Raw genomic sequence first — 24158 nt, forward strand, 5'->3', positions numbered from 1 at the left:
TTCTTCTGCAGACTTAATTGCTAAAGAACCTTTATACGGCCTTCAGATTAGATCAAAAACAGTGTGTAGAGAACTTCATGAAATGGGTTTCCATGGCTGAACAGCTCTATCCAAGCCTTAAATCACCAAAATCAATGTTGTGACATAAATGATGCCACTACTGGACTCTAAAGCACTGGAGACTTGTTTACTGGAGTGGCAAATCACAGTTCTCTGTTCTCTGTACCAGACATACTCTGGCAATGCGATGTTGGTGGTTCCCAGAAGAACATTACTTGTCTGACTGCATTGTACCAAGTACAAAGTTTGGTGGAGGGGTGATTATAGTGTGGGGTTGTTTTTCAGAGCAAACTGCCACTCCTGAAAAGTGGCACTTGACCTCTAATTCCAGCGAAAAGAAAATACTGGACAATTTCATGCTCTGAACTTTGAGGAAACAGTTTGGCCCTTCCCTGTTCCATCATGAATGCACTCAGGTGCACTGAGCAAGGTCCATAAAGACTTGGTGTAGAGGAACTTGACTGGCCTGCACAGAGTCCTGGTCTCCACCTGATAGAACACCTCTGGGATGGGATTTAGCACACACTTTGAGACAGGCTGTCTCATCTAACATCGGTGGCTGACTTCACAAATGTGCATGTGTAAGAATGGCCAAAAATTCCCTGAAACACTCATAAACCTTGTGAAAATCCTTCTCAGAAGAGTTAAAGCTGATATAGTTCCAAAGGCTAGCACACATCAAAGATTAAACCCTATGGATTAAAAATGGGATGTTACTCCAGTTTATATGTGCGTGAAGGCAGAGGCACAAATACTTTTGGCAATATAGTGCATTTGTCTTGCCAGAATCTGCTTTCTCTTCTGATTGTTTCTAGAATAGGAAATAATGTGAACATAAACAGCATATTGGATGCTTGTTTAGCATTTGAATTAGCCTGGGAGAGTTGATATGCCCTGTGTAGATAATAGATGAATTTGTCATAAAGTATATAAAACATAAAAAATATCAAATATAAAAAATAAACGCTTAATTTCAATCACAATGTAAGCACATTTTGGTTGAAATCTATTTAGCCTTTTTGGGGGTGGTTGTTGGGGTTCTTAGCAGTGAATAACTAATCAAGATCCAAAAAGGAAACTGTAATTGAAACCAAGTCTCCAGTAATCATGTATTAAGTAAAGTCATTGTTTATTTTGAGCAAAAATACAATGGAAATAATTAAAAAAGAGAATACAAATTCAAAGCAAGATCCAGAAATATGCTTTCAGAATCACAGTTGCCATTATACAATGACACTGATCACAATGTTAGAGAGATGCAGCACAAAAGGATGGCTCAACACACATTTAAATTCACGTGGATGTAAACGTGACAGCCCATGCTTATACAAATGTAAATGCAGAATACATAGTAGCATTAGTAATACAATAATTTGTGAAACAATGCTGCTAGTAGCAGTAGTCATATTATGTTTTCTTGCAAAATTCCCCATGTCACAAAGTGAATAAATTCTTAAAATAAAAAGTTAGTGTTATTTGATGCAGGTTCAAAAATGTCCCTGCTTCCCAAAAGCTTGTGCTGTAAGAACATTAAAGTTACTTATTATTACATGAGGCTATGAGATTGCCAGAAAGCAACACATAGTGTGTATGACAGAGCCAAATGATTATAATTTTATGAAGCATTTGTATTACATTTGTACATCTCATGCTATTTTACTGCCACAGAATGGTCTTCACATACATGAAATGTATTCAAATTACCAACACTCCAATATACGAAAATAAAATTATAGTTACACATATGAACATGTAATTTGCATTAGCTACGACATATTATACTTTATAATATTACTAATATTATAATATTGTTTAGTAAAACAAAGCTGTCACAGACTGGATATTTATATTAAGCATACATTTCTTAAAAAAACAAAACAATAAAACCCACAATTACTGACAGATTTTGGATCTGTTGTTTTTGAAAGAAATTTAATGAGGAATCTATTTAATATTTAATCAGCACAAATCAAGGATTTGCCTTTCTAAAATAACTACATAGATGTACTATACGGAGGCCCATCCAGTGGTGTGTTACCTAATTTAAGGCTGATTGATCATTATAAAAAGCCTTTGCCAGTAATGGTAATTGCTGATTAAAGAAGCACTGCTTTTTGTTCCCTAGTGTAGTTGCATGTCTGGAGCTTCAGCTTAGGTTTCGATAAGTCTCAAAAGGGGTAGAGATGCAAAGAAAAAAGCCACTCCTGATATTGGCCCAAAAGATCAACATGGGCAAAGGGACACAAAAACTGGACAGAGAAAGATTGGAAAATGTGTTATGAACAAACAGTCTGTGTTTGAGATGTCTGAACCAAAAGAAAAACAGCTGTGAGATGTAGAATAAATACACAGATGCTGAAAGAGGTGGTTGATCCCAACTACTATGGTTTAACATCATTCTAAAGTGAAACCAGATTATAACCAAAAGCAAAGTTAAAAAATTATGCAAAAAAATTTAAGGAAGTTGGTCAGGTAACAGGTATTCAACAACTGAGTGGCCGGCACAGGACCTCAACCTTATTACTAACGTGTTGTGTGAACAGCTTGTCAGTATGGTACATAAGAAGTGCTCAGTAAACCATCCTGATTTCATGAAGGGTATTCTTTCTATCCGTCCATCCACTTATCCTTATCTAGCACAATCCTGCAGGATTGTGCTAGCCCTGCAGGATTGCAGGGCTAGCACAGAGACAGACAACCATTCACACTAATGGGCAATTTAGAATCACCAGTTAACCTAACCCCACTAACTGCTTGTCTTTGGACTGTGGGAGAAAGCCAGAGTACCCGGAGAGAGCCCATGCAAACACGTGGAGAACATGGGAACTCCACACAGAAAGGCCCCAGCCAGCTGGAGGATTCAGACTTGGGACTTTTTTTTGCTGTGAGGCAACAGTGCTAACCACATGGTGCACGCTGCTTCTTTACTTTTTTCCTTTAATTTAATATTTCACATTTGGATGTGAAAAGGAGTTCCAATATCCCACTGACAACTTTGAGTAACTAAAAGTTGTCAATACAAGGTTCTGTTGATTTATCTTCAAATTTGAAGACATTGAGGGAAATGTGAGCACAAAATAATATTTTTCCCCCTGACATTATCACTTTAATCATGAAGAACAGAAGGTATTCTTTATCGTTTTCAGACAGATCTATGATAGCTCCCCTCTGTTTTAGCTTAAACAATTTTTCTTGACAAAGCAGTTTGTTGGGTTTTTTTTTTTTTGCCAAACCTTCAAATTAATCCAGTCAAAATTTAATGCCATTTCCCCAATGTGTAATCAAGGAATGACTGTATGCAAATGGTTTGTAGCTCGTTTCAGTATTAAAGTGTTGCCATTATTGATGATGCTAAGAATGTTTGTATTTCTTCGCAGGCTTTTTGGAGGGAGAAGGGTTTTTCTGGGGAAATAGTGGCAGGGTCCTCCACCGAGTGTCCATTCTGTGTAACCTTTGATGCCACCAGCCCTTTTGGTAATGCTGCTCTGGTAGGATTCATTGCTGGCCAGCAGGCTTCTCATTGGGAATCAAAAGAGGTAATGGAAAAATGCTGTAGAGAGGCTTTTAAGTAACTTTCTATGCACATGTCATTTAAACATGACAGTATCTTCAACATGTTTTAATAAGCAGAAACTTGCATACTCCTCCACCATCAGGATCATTTGCTTTTACTTGGATGTCCATTGCTAGTAGATATAAACTAAAGAACTCCCCAATCATGGGTATATTTAGGGTTAGGTCTTGTTTGCATTAGAGAAAAAAGCCACATCGAATGCATTCTCAAAATGATGTTGTTCAGTGGCAGCATTATAAAACTGCACTCAAGATTGCTCATCACCCGAGTGCAGATAAAGCACTGCCTTTAGACTGAGAATTGTGGGGTACTGATGCAAGCTTTCAGTAACTGCAACTTCAGTAAATAACAGACAGAAGTGTTTTTTACCTGTATAATAGAAAGAAGACTTTAAGAGCATCCCTAAAAATAGACAGTGGGTATTTTTTGCTTGTTAAGTGTTTAGAAATAAAGGGAAGGTGGTTATAGTTACTGTTACCAGGTTTAAGTTTAAGGTTTAAGTTGTAAAAGACAACCCACAAAAATAGAGAATGACTTAACTAAAATTTAAGATGCATGGTTGTTCATGTTATTGGCCAACCAATCTATTATTTCTTAACAAAGAGCATTTAAAAATATTTGGAATTGTACAAGTCTTGTCTTAATCTTTTAAATTCCTTTGAATTCTTTTCAGCAATAGCTTTGGTATAGGAAGAATGCAGGCTTTATATGCCTTTAAGCGTGTGTTGTAAATGTGTGCGAGTATGGTTAAAGTGGTTTGCAACACGCTTTTCACACACAGCCTACACTCTTTCTACATACATACATACATACATACATACATACAGGTAGCAGTGTTTCCCTTTACATAAAAATATAAATATATTCAGCCCCATCTATACAGTTGTTTTTGCCATCTAAGTCATCCTGACTGGCTAAAGCTCTTGAGTAACTATCACCCTGCTGCTTTATTCTGTGTAGGATGCTAAATAATTCAACAAAAGAAAAAAAAAATCCCCAAACTATGGTGGTATATGTGAGTAGACGTGGCATCAGACATGCAATTACGCACAGTATGTGCTGCTGCAAAGTATGAGTTTGTTATTATTTTATGTATTTTATGTGTTTTTGCTTTGTTTTTTTCTGTATTTTTTTCCATTTCCAGGTCTCTTGCACTTCGCTGGCTTTCTATTGTTGCAGTTTTAAATTTGTTTAAATGTTTACTTGGATGCTGTTTCTTTGCCTGTTTTTCTTGTAGTATGCCAACATTACCAATGCAGAAATACAGGGGATTGAAGATTGCACAAAAAATAGTGTGAACTTTACCGTTTATTGGAGCAAATGGGATGACTCCAAAATTAACTTGACACTTCATTCACCTTCGTTGAACTCAAGTCTTTATAAATAAATAAATATAAATAAATAAATTAGAATTAACTACAATGTTCCTGAATTATAAATATTATTGCTCAACTCATGTTTTATGTAATAGGAGGCCATTCTTGTTTGGTTTTACAGAGAAACTCAAACAGAATGACAGGCTGATGTTAGCACAGCCGGTCAGAGTGTAAAGGAGAAATCTGTGACCTGTTGTGACACACAAAAAAATAATGTATTATTTATTAATTTATTAGGAAACATAATAAAACAACAAATAAAAATATTTGTAGGAAATCATCTGTGTTTGATTTACATACATTTACTGTAATAGATCAATGTCACTTTCAGAAACACTCAAAAACATGACGTGTTTGGCTTTAATTCTTTTCCTAGAATCTCTATAACACAGGCAAAGTTTAAATGACTTTTATTGCATCTCGTTTTGTTACCAGGCCTCAGCTGCTCATCATGTGTGCTAATACAACTGTGAGAATGAGTTGCACAAATTCTTTACTTCTTGTGTCCAAATTGGAATGGTTTCTAGACAATACATTCATACTTCAGCACAAAGCATGTTGTTACAGTCTTAAGTTAGAGAAAGTGCCAAGTTACAACACACATTTCTGTTTCTGTTTATAGGTTGGAGAAAGGAAAAATGCTGTGCTTTCCAGTCTGGTCAAATATCTAGGTCCTCAGGCTGCATCTTTCATTCATTATGAAGAAAAAGTAAGAGCTAAGTGCCAAATGTCTGGTGAAATAAAACAATATTTTTAGTTTAAGGTGGTTCCGTACAGTGCCAAAATGTATCCCATCTCTCTCACTCACTTTGCAGTTTTCTGGTTTGTATTCTTAAGGTATAAAGTTTTTGTATTATATTAGGAAAAAAGCAAACAAAAATAAATTAAAAGTTATTTTAGACTGCACTGGGGTTTCACAGTGAGTCTAGAATCATTTCCACAGACCATAAATTGTGTCTAAAACCCTCCAAATTTGCATCCCTTTCTAGTGTGGAAAGTGGACAAGTTCTGTTAACAGGCCTGCCTTTTTAAATTCTGAAAGAGTAGCTGCTGCATTCTGTTATTCTTATTTTCCTGATAGTACTGCTTCTGATTACTCTGCTTTTAAAACATCTCAGCCACAAGCACAGCATGGTTTGCTCTTGTGTTGACTGCATGAGGAAATACAAGAAACCTGAACTCCCAGTACCTTAGGAAATGAAAAGCCAGTAGATAAAAAAGACCACAATGAAGAACATACACAAACAATTAACATGACTGTGTCATCAGCCGTCAGAATAATGAGGAGGAAAGCCAGGATGGAATCAAAAAGTATAGTGGTGACTCTAAATAAGGCTCATAAACAAGGTAATTCTTGACTTGTGACAGTCCCTAGAGACACGCTAAAAAAAGGCCACATTTTGAAAGTTCAATGGCAGACTTTAGGTGGCTGCTTTAAAAACATGCTGTCAAAACAAGCAGAAACTGAATAAATAAGTCACTGGAAGGCAAGCATGTCGAATGTGGGCTGGGTCTCCAAATGGGGCACAATCACCCATTTTGCACACGAGATACTACATCTTCTACAGTCCTGGGTAAAAACAATGTACATGCAATAAACTGTCTTTGAAAGATACTTTTAATTTTAATCTGCCTATCATCCTAAAAATGTGTCAGACACAAACCAAATAGCTCAGCTGTATTACATGATGTAGCACATTCATTTATGGTCTGTAAAGGAATACATTGGTAAGGCAGATAATTTATTTAAATAAATTGTATTTTATTTATATATTTAACATCTATACAGTTTGATGAACTATTTCTCTCTTTTTTATATCCTGCACCACTTTTTTCCACATGAAAAAAGAAAAGTTTGCATTTAACCATTTTGCATGTCTATTTTAGGGGAAAACCTAATGTTAACTCATGCTGATGAAATATTCACTAAATATTCAGTCAAGTCATGATTTAGGTGTTTGGTTGGCAGATGGGATTAATTTATTGCAGACTGACCTGTTGATTTGGTTCACATAACTGTCAGCATGTGCAGCTGTGGCACAGTTTATGGCACACTTAATTCTCCTATACATGAACAAGGAAAAGGGAAAAGCAACAAAGCAGTGATAGCTAACCAACTCAGAAGCTAGCAGCGTTGCACAAAAAGCTAATGACATGAACATGGAAGAAGTAGACCTGAGGAGCATATGAAGGTGCAGAAATGGGCACCATTACTGGCTGCAGTTAATAGTACAACATCTGAGGTTTTCCTCCTAACTGGAGGGAATTATGGCAGCCTAAGCAAAGTTGAGCAAGGAGATATGAAGGAGAAGGACTGCAGGTCAAGCTGCAATCATAACTGTCTGAGGATGATGATGCTTCTCTCCACCCCCCCAAAAAGTATGCTGCAAGTGAAAAACAAAACGTCAAAACGTTGAAAGGAAAACTTCTACATTTAGAGATATTCCCAGACATGAACATATTAAATGCCTTAAATGTTTCTCCTTACCCACTCCAACGTCTTCCTACTCTCAATTTTAGGTTAACTGGTGGTTCTAAACTGGTCATGGATGTGAGGCAGATAAAATGCTTTAAGTAGAATAAATTACTGTATAAATGTACAAGTCTAAATTTGACTTGTAGTCTAAATACCTTTAAGTGGTAAGACAAGAGAGTACTATATAAATGTAAGTGCATATATTACAAACTGAGGCTGGTGGGCATATAGAGGGGGCTAAAATCCCCTGACCCCCATGCTCTTTTTTGACATTTGGATACTGGAGGTGCTTGACTTTGACATTTAAATTATTCTGAGCGGACATACCGGGTCAGGGCAAGAAACACCCACTGAGAATGTGAATAATGAAGCTTCTCAACCACAAGCGACAACTTGATGGTAATCTATGTTGCCTAGGCTAGATTCCATTTTCACATCTACATAAAATCTCAGAATCCTGCAAGCAACCTAAGAACTATGATTCACTTCACCAGCAGCTGTGGAGACAGAAAATATATGGTGGGATTGCACTGGCACGATCTTAAAGTCACTGAATAATCCACAGGACTTGTTGAGAACATCAGGGAAGTAATGAGTGAGGGCTAAACAGAGAATATACACCAGAAATTTTCTCTGCACTCTGGGCTAAGCAGTGTGACGAACTTTCTAGACATTAAAGGAACAGAGAAATTTAATCCGGTACTTAATAATCCATCTTAGAAAGAATGTTAAGTTTAAAAGAAGAGAATAAGTAAATCTGCACAGAACTTTGGATAGTGACTGATAAGTCCCTAACATTTTTATTTCTATGTTTATATTTAGTTGTCCTTTCTAAGGTGTTATTTAAATGTGTTGTCATGAAGGCATCCTTACTCTCTTTTAACTGGATGACATCCTAGGAGGTGGGCACCCATGCAAGTTGAAAGATTAGCTTTCCTGTGTGCAGATTCAAGGTGTTGGATGATTAGTATTAGTATTACACATTTTCCTCAACAAATAATTCAATATAGTTAACATTTTCCAAAGGAAAATTAGATGTTACATTTTGTACTTTAGGCCTCACTGGGGCTTAAAAAGAGTCAAATTCTGTATCATCAAAACTCTGATATTATTATGTCTTTTTGGTCCCTGCCTGAGAATCATTATATATTTAGGTTTTCACACTAAAATGTTTAATATCGAATCATTGTAATACGAGTTTTACGGATTTAGGCAGCTTGCAAACATTAAACTAGTATCAGCTTATTTAGCATACTATACAGGAATGTCAAGGAGTAGTCCATGGTATCTTCCATGGTCCATGGTTATGTCCTCATAAATTGTCAAAAATATTATGACTGCTATGAAATCAAGCCATATGTGATGTGAAACAATACTGAAAAATATAATTAAATCCATTTTCTCCTGCAGGATTGGGCCAAGGAGGACTACAGTGGTGGCTGTCCTGTTAATGTCATGGCACCAGGTTTGCTAACATATTACCACTCTAGCCTGAGGAAGCCTTTTAGCAGGTAAACACCTGACTAATGACATATATACCAGTGAATTACAATACTTATTCTCCCTTACATTAAAATAACTCATCGTCCATCTGCATTTGTATCCACACAAGATTAATAGTAATGTTTTCAATGGCTAAACGTGTGGAGTTATAGAATTCACAGTTGTAAATGTTAACACAGTACAGAAGGCGACAGGATGAGAGATACTGAGTATATTTGCTGAATGTTTATACTATTTTTATACAACAAAAAATAGGTCTGTATTCTCCCTGCCAACTAGATATTACTCACTAGCACCCAGTGCGTACAGATCATTGACATGAGTCGTGGGAGTGATTACATCTTTAATGATACATAGTAGTCCAGTTCTAAAGAAATGGCAAGAGGTCATCAGGAGGGGTGTTCTCATGGGAAAATGCCCTATAATCCACTTCTAATGGCCTGTTCAGAGATGCACAAAGCTGAAAAACGAGAGAGAGAGAGAGAGGGAGAGAGATGGGGAGGGGGATCCAGGTAATGCATTTCCATAATGACATGAAGTCCGTGGGGAGCAGAGGAAGCTCATTACATAACGTGACTGAAACAGCAGAAAGGTGATGGTAGCTCTCAGCCACATCCCTACCCCATATAAGAAATTGATTCTCAAGGGCATACTATAACCTTGACACAAATCTAGCACGTGTAATGAAGACAAACCCAAGATTGGTTGACAAAAATGCTGCTGGTGCTTCCAAGGTAATGTATTTACCAGTGCAAAAAATTTAGCTAGTGTCCCATTATTATCCCATTATGGGATTTGACATGGTCTGTATCTTTATACTGACAATGTGTTTTTCACACTTCACACACTGACTAATTATTCTAGGTTAATAATACGCTTGAATGGACAGCATGGAGGATGTTTGAGAGCAGAGAAGAGGGTATGTGAGATGTGAGAAAAACCAAGACATATGAATAAACTGACTTCAGTAGGTTTTACACCAAGTTAGCAGAAAGAAAGATTAATTCTTTAGTATAAATATAAATATGTAGTTTAAACAAAAGATCTCTGTTTTTTACCAAGGGAGGAAACATCTGGGATAATATGTCAAATCCAAACACGCACTGTTGTGCCCCTTTGTGAAAAAGGAGCAACTAAAAGTAGCTTGCTTGGTTTACACTAATTTGATTATATGTTTAATATAATTCCCGGGGCTTGCATCATAGTATCTAGTATGTGGACATTAAATTCTAACAACTTACAGAGCTATCGCTCTCCATCAGATCTATGTTAAAGTCTGCATCTATTCAGTCACTTCATGATTAGTCTGTGAGTCCCATCTAAGTCTGTCTTAACAGCAGCAACCTCATTCTGAAATACCAGTATGAGTCCCTGTTCCAGTAGTTAAGGCCTGAACTTTCTTACGGTTTACAGGTGGTTAGCTCAAGCCAAAATAATGCAAAGGAAAATAAAGTAATGACAGATTTTCCACAAGCAAACCTTCAGGGGAACCACTTCATTACTGATTCTTCATGTATTTACATGGTTTACAATAAATTACATTTTATTTGAAAACAAATACATTCTTTAAGCAAAACGTATCCTTCTGAATCTTGATTTTGCCATAATCAAGGAACACTGATATATGGCTAGGAAACACTGCACAGTAGGAGTGCTGAAAACATGCAAGGCACCCCCACTCTAAACAGCTGAGAAAAAAAAAAAAGATACTGGCCACAAGTTCTACCCCTCAGCCTCAGGAGTGTTTCCAGAAAAGTTGATCTCAAGATCAAAGGTTTTGAACTCACACAGGCGACTGCACCTATGGGATGAATTTAAAAACCCACGTCACCTTGTTCTCGATTTATTGTGGTCACAAGATTTTTAGAAAACTTCAACTTTGACCATGACATTAAGGCCAAGGTCACCGGGGGTTCAAACTTGTCTGAGGCGATTAGTTGCTTTAGTTGGTATCAATTTTAAAATCCTAGTTGACTTCATCATTCCCAGTTTTAGAGACTATATAAATGTTATACTTGTGCATATCCAGCAGCACCTGTGTTATATGACTGACTTTTATACCGCTACTTTTACATCCCACACACATTTAAGCTCACAAAAACAAAGCATTTCCTTTATTTTGATAGAGCACTACAGTTATGACGGCTGTCAGCTGAACGGTTTCACTTACTTCTTATCATTTAATCACCCATTTAAACAAGACACCAATCAAGTTCAATCAGGGCCAAAATGCAGACTTTTTAATTTGACAAGCTCTCGTTCTTTTCATCATAATGCTGCGGCTCATTATACTGTTTACTGCCACCTGCTATGCATGCCACTGTAATGGCTGAGTTGATTGATTTCCCTCTCCACCACTTCTGCATGTTTGATTTTTTTTTTATTCTTACTGGATATATTGCTTTCCTTTTTCATTATCATGTATCCTATATCTCAATGATATGAATAGCTGCTGCATAAATCCATTACAGAGTACCCCTCAAGCAAGTGTGTAATCATATGCTGCAGCCAATTATCCTATAGTTGAGGTGATATTTGGTACCTCCAAACATACATTCTGGAAAGCTAAACTTTACCTCTAAGCTTAGGCAGGTGCGTGTTGTGAGAGACAGACTCAGCATTACCAGCTCATTACCAAACTCACTGACATCTCAGACTTGGGTCTTAAGGTCTTAGAAATTCTGCTGTTGTTGAAGTTGCCTATTGGGCTGGACTAAACAGTCAAAATCCTTATCACATTCACACTGCAGCTTTGCCACACATTGACCCTCTGTTTACTCCTGATTACTCTCTACTCTTTTAGCACCTTTGCTGAATGGTATTTTAGTTGTTCAATTCAGTGTTCGCATCTATTTGTGGATTTCATCGACATAGCCTGCTTTGCTAAAAAGTATGAATAGAGAGTAAAGACTGTTTGTTGCAAAGACATCAAAAACTTAAATCAGCATACCCATTATTCACACAAATTAAACTCATAACTTCAACTGGCTTAATTTCCTCTAACACAGTTATCACACACAAGGAGGTAACCATGCTCTTGCATGCAGCCACCATGCACAGCTGTCATTATCTGATGCTCATGTATCATTATTCCTATTTTTTTGCATATTTGTCACATTTACATGCTTCAGATCAAACAGATTTTAATATTAGATAAAGGTAACTCAGGTAAATACAAAAAAATGTATGCTTGGAATTGTTTTGGGGGTTTTTTGTTTCATTATCCAAGGGAAAAAACTGCATGCCCCTTTGTAAGTTAATACATACATAACTTGATAAAATTTATTTATTTATTTAATTTAATTTAATTCAGTATTAAAATGCATTTGATGGCCTGAAAGATGTAACTGTACACAATCATTGTGGTAGTGTAAGCAATAGCTTCCAAGTACCAAAACTGAGTTAGACTGGCATCATTTTTAACCAAGGTGATTGGTTAATACGTCTCATTGTGGCATATGGTTTTTCCTTTTTGTGGTTACCCACAAAAAGGAAAAAGAAAATTGTATGAGAACAAAAGAAGCAATCATATGTACCAAATTAAATGCATGGTTGCCATAGGAAACCTTAGAGGAGGCAAATAGATTTTTTTCATAGATAATACAAAACAATAGGACAACAGTTACTACATAATGGACTTGAAGCACTCTTACTTGCTGTAGGGCACTTGAACCACCCGGAAGATTGTCTCTCTTTAACCTGGAGAGGCTGTGAGTGACTCCATCAGGTCACCAAAACCTGGTGCAAAAACATGCAAAAACATATTATATCCCAAAGAAAAAAAATTAATCCACATAAAAAAATCCCCTCATCATATCTAATAGTATGCTGAAGTACCTATAGTGTAGAAAGCTGTGAATAAAAAACTAGAAATCTCTAAAATTTACCATCCTCAAAAAGGGGATTTGTCCAGTGAAAGTAAAAATGATCCTACATTTTATTGGTGTTAGATTCCAGTAAGACTGAGCATTATGTTAAAAAAAAATCAAATTAACCATCATCTGACCAAGGTGTGCAGAGTCTTCAATTAGAGCAAATGCAAACATCAAAGAGACTGCTGGCAAAAAATACATAATCACCTATTTGGGACTAAACATGTAAGCCATGTAGACACAGGGAGGCAATGAGGTTAAGGGACATGTCCAATTGCTACCTATATATCCGCAAACAGGTGGATAATTTACAGATATGTCCATAAATATTTGGACAATGACACAGTTTTTATAGTTTTGCCTCTGTACAACACCACAGTGGATTGTAACTCAATCAGGATGTGATTCAAGTGCAAGCTTTTTTTACTTTTAATTTAACGAGTTTAATACAAAGATTTTATAATTTGAGCCAGTTTTGTAAATAGCCCTATATGTTAAAGCGCTCAAAAATAATTCAACAATTAACTGAAAAGGAATTTCACAGCCAGACAAGGCCTGGTCCTTTGTTATTTCAAGAATAATTAATTAGTGTTGAACTTACTTTTGTTTGCTCACCGACGATGACTAAAATGCAGAATAATTTCCTTGGTTAATAAAAATGCCTTTACAAAATTTAGCCACATTGAGAACTCTTGCTTGTCTTTGTCAACCTGTATTACCAAGAGAGACCTTCATAAATATAAACACAGAGAGTTTGCAACAAGGTACAAACTACTGGTTATAGTCAAGAACAGGAAGGCAGCCACTGGCACTAGTATTTATTGATGTTTTAACTGCTGATAGAAGTAGAAGGATGAAATTTGATGTGTTGACAGCTACACTCTCCGCTGTGTTCAGATAATGACCCAAAGCATAGTACAACCAACAACCAAGTCAAAAACCTGATCTCAATCTGACATAGCATGTTTTCCACATATCAAAGACAAAACGTCAGAGATGCCCACAAACAAGCAGAAACCAAAGACAGCTACAGTAAATGCCTGACAGAGAATATCAAGGAAGGAAACACGGCATTTGGTGATCCCGATGGGTTCTAGACAGTCTTTGACTGGATTTTCACCCAGTTATTAGAAACAATCATTGTCCAATTACTTTTGTACCTCTGAAAAAGTAGTAGACATTACATAGCTGTAATTCCCAAACAATTAATGCAATGCTTTTGTTAAATCCCTCTGAAAGCCTGCACTTCAGTCACATTTTGATTCTATGAACTAAAATCTACTGTAAAGATATGCAGAGGCAAAATTATGAAAGTTTGATTGCCCATATATTTATGATCCTAACTGGTATCAAATGATCAGTGTGCAGTTGTTGATTGTAATTATGACTAAAAATTGTTGTTGCATTTAAGAACCAAGCAGACAGAAATGACTGTAGATGCCTTAATAGTCATTTTGTCACTATGTCTTCTGGTGAAAAACAACAGTGTGTATAAAATGGCCCAACTCCAACTGCTAATTCGAATCAGCCAATACTGTAAGCACTCTTTAGAGGTAATTATTTACTGAAACAAATTCTCAAGGAGGTGCACAATTCAGTTCAGTGCACAAAAAAAGGACGAAAATTACCTCTTGAAAAAATAGAAACAATTGACTCGGCTAAGCACAGATAGACTATCATCCAAAAGCACCCACCCATCCCAATCTGCATTGCATGTTTAGTTTCTGCAGAATCTCAATTACGGGGTCAGGTCAGGAAGCGTTACGTGTTATTATGCTTGTTTAGGGGCTCATGTTTGGTTTTCCAGACCTTCCAGACAGAAACAGTACTGCAGACAGTTCTTCAATACTATCCTACCTCTCGCTTCTATAGCTATTTGATTGGATCTTTGAAAAAAAATAGCTAACCTGATGCTAAAGTATCAACAGCAGAGGGTGGATAGTGGCCTCTTTGCATAATGTAGCTGATGATAAGGGACAGTAATGCATGCACTGTAGGGCTGGGTATTGTCACTGATTTCTAGAATCAATACGATTCCGATTCACAAGGTCCCGATTCGATTCGATTCACGATTTCGATTAGATTCAAATTGGGCAAATTTTGCCTCAGACAGTCAGAAATATTATATTTATCAGTACTGACATTTGTGAGACTTCATCAGAGGTGTAAGCATCACAGCAGTTGCCTTTGTGTCAAACTGAGGATAAAACACAGAAAAACATGAAGGAGATTTTCCTGGCCTGGCTTTTTCTAGTAGATAGCCTTAAAATATTCTGCAGTAGAACAAAAACAGAAGAAGGCCATCAATCAACATATGAACATTACCTGATGCTGCTGAAGTGAAGCAGAGCAAAGTTACAGAGGTTTTATTAGAGACACAGCTAAGCGTTTTGCAGTTTGTCATAATTTTAAAAAAGTTTACATTTCTTCGGTATTGAACAGCAGAAGTGAGGCTTTCTTGTCAGAAGTCATTAAAAAAAAACAAAAAAAAAAAAAACAGCGGCCGACAGCTGTACACAACGGTAGACTAGTGTGTAATAAGCAAGCGAATAATGCATAAAATTGAGATTTTTAGATGGAAACTGTTCTTAAAGTATACAGAGAGGGAGAGAGAGCCCTACAAAGTGTGATGATATTGTGGTGGAAGCAAAACAGCAAAAGTAGGAGGGAATTCATGACGATGTTTATGGGAAGCGAAATGTGAAGCTTAGTTTGGATCTTCTTTTGCTGATGGTTCAGTCAGTTTTGGTTGGAGAGTGATGAAACCTGCAGCTTCAGAATCTACTGCAAAAAAAAGGCGTAAACACAAAGCTTTGAGCTGTCGGCTTTCAGCCGCGACGGTGTGAGAAAACCGATGTCTCACTGATTCTGATGTGTCGGCTCCGCGCTTTGTGCTTATGTCTTTTTGCAGAATCCATTTACCTGCTCTCATTTGCTGTCTAGCTGTTTGGTGGTTGTTGAAATAGTTTTGTGAGGTTTAACCTGAGATTCTGGGATTTCTGACAAAATACATGTATATTTAAAAATCGATTCAGGATCTTAATGAATCAATATTGCTTTATTCAAGCTAAAATCGATTTTAATCGATAAATCGATAATCAAAACCCACCCCTATTTAACAGAGCTTTTGTCTCCTGTGTCTTTGGGATCACCAGATGAAAGCAGCTACATACATTGCCATGGTATCTCTATGTAGTAGTAGTATGTAGTCTATGACCAGCATTTGTTTTTCAGATTTCTTTCATTAGATCAACAACAAGACAGCACTTCTTTTGAGAAACCCACAATGATAGACTCTTACCAGTGATATAGCCCTGCAGTCTGCACAGTCTGGCTGAAACTTACTTTGACAGCAATATGTTCAGATCCGAAGCACATGATACGGACTGATGTTGACAATAAAGCTGGATACCATGGGCAGTAATTTGTAAGATTTATAAGACATTCTTGGCCGTGTTGTCATTACATGGAGCAGAAGAGGTGGATGAGGGGCAACATCGTTACTGTGCTTTTCCAGGCAGCAAGCCCTACAGCGTTGAACAGACCTAATCTAATTTGTTAGTGGGAGATTTCAGTGCACAGAGACATAGACCATCTAAGCCAGCAGAGATTTGTTTTATGGGTGAATCTTAAACGGTATCTGTTTGTGAGAGAAAATCTTATCAGTCAACACCATCATATGTATTATTATTTCTTAAGACATCATAAATACATTACTATCATGTATTGACAAGGGCAAGGGAACACTGAACTTTGTGTGTATTCGTATATGACTCACTAAATTTCTTGATTTACAGGATACATTGGGCAGGAACAGAGACAGCCACCCAGTGGTGTGGATACATGGATGGAGCGGTGCAAGCTGGTCAGAGAGCTGCTCTGGAGGTGCTGGCTGAAGTGTCCCACATGACTCTGACCACAGAGGAGCAGGAAGAATTGCAGTGCATTCAAAATGTCAAGAGTACTTCTAAGCAAAGACCATCATCCAAACTCGTGTACCTGCCTACAAGCAAATCTGTGGTTATAGCAACACTCACAATAGGAGCTGTTCTTCTGCTGGCTCAGCATCAAAATACAGTATTAAAGATCAAAGAGTACTTCACAAATGCCTTTTCACCAATCAAGCACAACCTTCTGCTGTGATAACAAAAAAAACCAAACAAACCTGTAAACCAAGAGTACATTTAAGCAAAAAAAAATGAAAAAAAATAATTTAAAACAAGATGAAAAATATATTGGCAGCAGCCAGTGGTATCAATTTCAAATATTTTCACAAGATTTTCAAAAAACTTGACCTAAAACCTCTGATCTTGAGGTCAGACCACTGACATTGGAACTCCATCCAAGGTTTTTAGTAGTTGCACCTGTGGTATCAATTTGAATGGTCTTGTTCTCGAGTTATTGCATTAACAAGCTTCCACAGTGCCCGCCTGCCAGCCTGGCAAGGTGACAACAATACCACATCAGCCTTTTATGGCTGAGGGGTAAAAAGCTAAAGGTTCTGCTGGAATCTAAATTATTTTCACTAGCAGTGACTACAAAAACAACAACAACAACACGCCCCCCCTAAAGTCATAAAGTTGTGCTTATGACATTAGGACCAGAATGCAGGACTTTTACATGTACTCTACTTTTGCTTGCAAGGTGTAACTAATGAAGTGACTGGTGAATACAGATGTATGTGGGAGAGCCTTTGGGAAAAATACCTAAGAAAACTCAAAGAAACTATTTATATAAATAAGAGGGAAAAAAAGGTCTGCACTGCAGTTAAAACCAGTTTGTCATGAGAAAATCAAGCCTTCACAGTGTATGCCTTTTGAGGTTTCACACAAAGCCATAACATCTGGATGAAAGGTTTGAAGCTATTCCACAAGCATGTTTTTTGACTCACAAAACCATAAAAAGATGAACGAGTGTAAGATGGATGAACCAGTCAGACAATGGACATATCCAAGAGAAGGTGATTTAATCGCTATCACTTGATTGCACAGTCGATTGAAAGGATTTTTGTCACTTCCAATGTCTCCTCTAGAGAGGATCTCAAATGCCCACTAATCACTGTATGGTAGTCTGTGACTCCTTTGGCGCCATGGCTTTCTATTTGTCTTTGTTATCACTAGCTTGCACTGAATCAACTGCTTGTTCTCCCTGGTTTCACTTAAGCCAGCCCAGGCTGAATCAAGGCCAGTGTCCTAACATTTCTGAACATGTTTGATTATTTGTAGCATTTGATTACTGACCCATTTTTTGTTGAGAGTCAAATGAGCTGAAATCAGTGCAATGGTTCTTGTGCAAGTAAGTTCTGAATAAATTCAGTATAAAATGCAAAAAGATGCTTATGTACATTTTTCTATGAGTCGCCTGTAATAATAGGCAAAGTATAGTGAATTGTACTATTTTAGAACTCCTCATTGCTCTCAGAGGTACCTTATTATGATATATGCCATTGCCAGCTCAAGGCACACATGCAGTAATGTACCATCTGGGAGAATGGCAGCTTGCCTTGTCAGTTGCTATTTTTTCCATCATTAGTTGAAATCCAGTTCTTGATTTTAGTGATAAATGCATTCCCATCCCCATTCCCACTGGGATATCATGAGTACTAAGTAGAAAAAAGTTGGCCAAACTATTGTGTTGAATGAATATGAATGAATACGTGCAACATAAGTGCAACATGAGCCTCAAAAATGGCTCAGATTTTTAAAACAAGCATCAGCATACAGTGTCCATGTTAAAGTTTAACAAGTGCAGAAGCATGGATGCAAAAACCTAAAGCTGTAGTCATCACTGATGGCAATGGCATAGTTCATTAGAAGTATAAATGCTTTGTATTTAAAAAAATGACTGAAGACTGAAGCCAAGATATTGTGTTTTGTGAAAAATTTGGAAGACATTTGTTGATAAACACCCGAAATACAGTACAAAAATTAAAAACCCAAAACAAATTTCAGCATTTTTTTTTTTAAATCTTAGTAGCTCAGCATTTTTTACTATCTCTTGAGATTTTGCACTGTGGAGTGTTTTTTTTTTTTTTTTTAAATCTAATATCAAAGAAAAAAACAACAAAATAACATTTCCAGCAAAGTCTCTAAGTAATGTTCCTGTAATTACTGCAGCCTCTAAACACCTGTCAAATCACTTGCCATGGTGTTTGCCTTTGGGCAATAGCACCAACTTTAAAAATTCATACTTTCCAGTGCAGTGTAATCAGCATGTGTAGCCATAAACAACGCTTTTCACAGGACTAAACCAGAGCTCAGCTAGTTTAAATAGATGTCATTATTATTTATTTAGACACGCAGTGGCTTGTGAACAGAAGTGTAACATTAATGCAATCATTCAAAACTGGAAGAAAGAATCCATTCATCACGTGAGCAATTAGTTGATACAATGCCGGCAACTATGTTTATCCTGTCTTTTTTATTGTTGTTATGCAAATATCCTATTAAGAGCCACTGAGTTAATGCTTGCAAGCACTTCCTCGTGGCCTCCACTGCCATTTGTCAGAGAAGACTTTCTGTATTCAACAAACATCATGATTTTTGAGGCCCTTTTAAAACTTGATGAGTCATTTATGCAGCTGCTTTAGCAGCTGTAATTTACTCACTTCAAAGTGAGAGGGCAGTTCGCTTTAGAATGTAATGTATACAAGATGATTTTGTAGCACCAATTTGTACCCAATACCAACATCCAACTTTGTTTTTGTTTTTTCTTTGAAGAGAGAAAAAGTCTGGAGGAAAATGATGGGCATATAGCACATCTGACTTTGACGTTGATATTTATGTTCCGCCTTAAACCAGTAATAAGAAATATGCTGTGCCAATTATACATTTCACTCCTCAGAGTCTGACAATGACTCATGGCGAAGGGTTCAAAAAAAGAAAGGATCAAAATATATGCAGCTTGTGCATCAAACTCTGGTGCTCACAATCCAACTCAATTTGGTCAGAGATACATTTATGTTAAAAGCAGCCAAAGGATCATCAATTCACAAGCCTTAAGAAAATAAATAAATAAAAATGGAGACTGAGCAAAAGAGCCCTAGCAGGAGTGCTCATTTCTTCAACTTGAATTCTTCAGCAACTTCCATCTGGAGCTACCTGGATATATACTTTTCTTTTTCTCTGACATGTGGTAGCACTATCACTGATGTGTGAAATCTGGTAAGCATCCTTCAAAACATTGTCATCACATCGGTTTACTTTACTATTTATTTTATACATAACTGTTTACATAAATCATGCAATAGAATCTTACAAGACAGAGTTGTTTAATCGTTATCACTTGATTGCACATATTTGATTGACAGGATTTTTATCAGTCCCACTTTCTCCCCTGATGAGTATCTCCCAACACCCACTGATCACTGAGAGGCAGTCTGGTGCCATCCCTTGCTATTTGTCTTTGCTAGCTTGCAAAAGATCAACCGAGACTGTTGTCCCGAGTTTCACTTAAACCAGTCACAGCTGAAACACAGCCAGCAACCTAACGTTTCTGTCGCACATACAGGCAGATTTGTACTAGGAGTCATAAAATGACTGCAATAGCAACTGGGTGTATAGACAACAACCCAGGCAGCTAGACCAAAAGAAGTGACCGTGCTGCCAAGCATTCAAGGGTATTCAGAATGAATTGTCATTCATGAATACACAAGGAAATTAGATACTGACACAGCACAGAAATAAAAACACTCACTGCCTGCGCATTTAGCACCACGGACAGTGACAGCATGGACTAAACAAGAAAGCGGGCAAGCGCCGTGTTTGTGAGCCATATACAAATTAAGCCGCAGAAGAACAGAAGCACAATAATGCCAACGGGTAAAAATAAGCTTCACTCACCCTTGAAATAGCTGAAGGCGGACAAAGTCTCAGTTAAGCCGTGTGAAGATAGCATCTCTCCACTCATTAGTGCACTTGCGGTAAGTTCTCTCGAAGGCCAGCTGCAGTAACTTGGCCTTCTGTGAATTAAATCATGTTCACTGTGAGACTGAATCATAACTTATTTCTTATGTGGAAGTCGAGGAAAGAGATCTTTGAATGCTGCATTAGGGTGAACAGCGTTTGCTACCATCTGTCCTCATAATGAAATTTACAGTTCCCACCCGTCTTTAACAAGGGCATAATCTTCAAAATGACTTGATTATAACTGATGCCATCATCATCGGAGAGTTGACAGAGCTCGACGTAAAGCAGCACGAGAGAGTGGAGAGGAAGGAACACCTGTCGCTAAAGAAAACATTGCTTAGCTATTAGCTTGAACCAATGACTGTCATTGGCTTGAACTGACAGAGGTCGCGATTACAAATGGTTGGTTTTCTTCCCCTTTTTTGCTCCAGCCTGGGTCCCAACTCCTCCTTCATGTGCTACAGCGAATGGCTTTATATTTGGCACAGACTTTGTGTCACAGGAAAACAATTTTACAAGTCCGTCGTCTCAGTTAGCCGGTGTTCCGGCTTGAAAACTAAAGCGCCCCATCCACTTCCTGTCACGTTAATTTTCACCTGTTGGGGAAATCCCATTAACAAATCCAACTTTCTATCCTTAGGTACATGTAAGTCCCACTCATGAAGATGTATTACTTTCTCCTTTTATTCAATAAAATTTAATTTAATTCTCATATAAATATATACAGAAATTAAAAAAAAAGGATGGATACCGTACTGTAGTTGTTCACTCAGAGAAATCACAAAGCAGTCATCGTCGTTTTGTACACTGTTTCAGTTTCAGTTTCCTTCTGTTTTGCAAATATAAACAACAACTTAAGAAGGTACATCAAGTTCAATACCAATTAGCACTTTTTCAGCAACAAGAGAGATTTTGTAATCATTTACAAATGATGAGAAATGTTTCAAAACGATGTAAAATGTAGGTTTAACCACAAATTGATACTTTAAAACTATAGTTAGTAAGGTGATAGCAAATTAAATTAATATAGGTGTTGTGCCAAAAACTGATTTCCAATGTTTCTGTGTATTTTTTATGTGTAATATCTTTACGTATGTTGGTAAATAGACTTCGGTGAACAGGGTTTACAAAGGGGTTATATATAGAATTAAAAAATTATCTGTTTTTCAAGTATCTTTAAACTCTGTGTTATTGTACTTACATTATAACCAATCCTGTCCTTTATCCCCACTTAAAATATTTTTACAGAACTATTGTAATATTTGCTGCCATTTCTGCTGTCCTCTTGGCCAACTTACTCTTACAAAAGACATTTTTAATGTTAAGGAGATTTTTTTTAACTGCATAAATAAAGGTTACGTAAAAGTCACTGCCAAAAACTGATTGCGGCTTCTACCTTGTTACACGAATGTTGTTTGTGGCTCAAGATGACTTTATGTCATCCATGAGGGATGCATTTGACATATGTTTCACATAATATAGCCCAACAAGTTACTTATAGCAGTTTAAATACGAGCAATCAGTTTTTGGCAAATACCGGAAATCAGTTTTTGGCAGACAATCACTTTTTGGCACAACAATAGGCACTTATCACTTTGTTAGGTACTGGACACTTTGCTAGAACCAAGTTGGACCCCTTTTGTTAATTCTTCTCAGATTAGATTAAGTAATGTGTTGAAAATAGAGATTTTGGACCATATTGGCATGATGTAAGGGTACCTATGAATAATATTTTTTACTTTATTATATATGTTGGTGGGTGATTCAGTAGGGAGTGGTCTCAAGGTACTTTGAGAAATGTGTGAAAAGAATGTGAGGCAAAAACATATAACAGCAACATATTCATTTGCATTCATGTGTGGCTTGTGAAAAACAGATTACCACTTATCTAAGTGTGTGAGATAGGGTCCCTACAACCCTAAAGAAAAAGACAGAATGCTAAATTAAATGCTAGAGTAGATGGTTACAGTTTTTGAGGGGATATTTATTTGTTATAGTCATTTGGCTTTTTTTTAACAAGCATTTTAAACTGATTAAAGCAAAAAAAAAAAGGAAAAAAAAGCATGTTTTGCTGAGAGAAAAAAAGAACATTTCCAGCCCATTTCATTTGTCATTCAAAAAAGCAAAAAGGCATTGCGCTATCCATGAAAAAAAAAAAAAAAAAAAAACATAATGGAAAACTATGAATTGGGTTCTGCAGAGCTCATGCCTTAACATTCTTGAAGCAATTTTTGTTCATCTTGACACTGAACAGAACCAAAAGCAGACGACAGCGAGAGAAGAACTTTGTCTTTTAAGAAACTCAGAGTATTTGTTCCTGAAGACTATTTAGAAAAATTCTAACAAAGCTCTTCTCTAACAGAGAAGAATAAAGGAAGGCATATAGAACATGGACTTTCAATGTTTTTAGAGTTGCACAAGCTCTGTTTTGACATATGCTTTATTTCCATGTATGTTTGCACACGTGTCAGCAAAATATAAAGAAATGATTGGTGTGGTAGCTCAAAAGTTTGCACAGTCGTGTGTTTTTGACTTGGTTCTTATTTCTAATACTCTTTAGTCCGGTGTGTCAAAGACTGACCGAGGCTGTCTCTTCATAGGGTCCACTCAGTCCATTTTTTCATCTCAAATACATGAAATTCTTTTAGCCTAACTCATAAAATAGGAAGTAGAAGCAGCTCTACAATTATGCTCTCTCTCATTCATAGGATTCGATCTTTGGCTGCATTTATGCTTAATATCCCTCCCTCAGGAGACACATCTCATTGATCCCAGTGTGTTTGGGAACATCATTGCAATGTGGAAAATACCCAGCTCTCTTAAACCTGCACATTTTAGCAGATAATCAATTGTATAAATCCCCTGGGTGACATTGCACAGTGGTGGGACATAATATCAGGTAGTGAATGTGAGATTTAAAACAAAAATCTCTGTTGGCTTTAAAAATGTGCTAGATGTCACCATTATTTTTTTTTTCTGTTACTGTAATCTTCAGTTGAGTCTTCAAATGTGAAATTATTCAAAGTAGTGATAAATCTTTTTTCCCCCGTTTGTATGTTTTTTTTTTGTAATTATTTTACTTCTTTTTCTGTTAAGAATATGTCCTACAAACTGAATTATCATGTTGGCCTTTTGTCTTTGTTTAAAACAGTTCTTCAGATTGCAGTTATTTAAGGTTAAGGTTCATGGATTACCAAAGTGAATAACAGATCTATCTCTGGAGTTTGCTTGTGCTGCTTATGGTGACTAGCTTAATTATTCAAGTACCAGTGGAGGTTCCAGCCATTCTGATCTAAATACTCCAAACCATGGGGTCTATTAGACCCCATTCCTACAATACTGGTCAAAGAATTCATACCATTAATTAATACTTTTATCTTAAATATGATC

General features: G+C 36.8%; 2 protein-coding genes across 2 annotated transcripts in view; one reads left to right on the forward strand and one right to left on the reverse strand.

Annotated features, from left to right (window-relative positions):
- si:ch211-127i16.2 (probable flavin-containing monoamine oxidase A) overlaps positions 1–18163 on the forward strand; it is a 44601-nt gene extending 26438 nt beyond the window's left edge. Inside the window, exons 9-12 of the mRNA XM_063480841.1 lie at positions 3438–3596; positions 5633–5719; positions 8897–8997; positions 16659–18163. Of these exons, the coding sequence (XP_063336911.1) occupies positions 3438–3596; positions 5633–5719; positions 8897–8997; positions 16659–17004 (693 nt within the window). The 3' untranslated portion in view covers positions 17005–18163. The remainder of the gene's footprint in view (positions 1–3437; positions 3597–5632; positions 5720–8896; positions 8998–16658) is intronic.
- The window catches only part of LOC134632187 (coxsackievirus and adenovirus receptor homolog), a 73862-nt gene extending 52570 nt beyond the window's left edge, over positions 1–21292 (reverse strand). The window contains exons 1-2 of the mRNA XM_063480842.1: positions 20703–21292; positions 12643–12727 (exon numbers count right to left, since the gene is read on the reverse strand). The gene's annotated coding sequence lies outside the window, so the exon portion shown is untranslated. The remainder of the gene's footprint in view (positions 1–12642; positions 12728–20702) is intronic.
- Positions 21293–24158: the final 2866 nt, after the last annotated feature.

Source organism: Pelmatolapia mariae, linkage group LG7 (assembly GCF_036321145.2).
Source record: "Pelmatolapia mariae isolate MD_Pm_ZW linkage group LG7, Pm_UMD_F_2, whole genome shotgun sequence".
NCBI classification, from domain to species: Eukaryota; Metazoa; Chordata; class Actinopteri; order Cichliformes; family Cichlidae; genus Pelmatolapia; species Pelmatolapia mariae.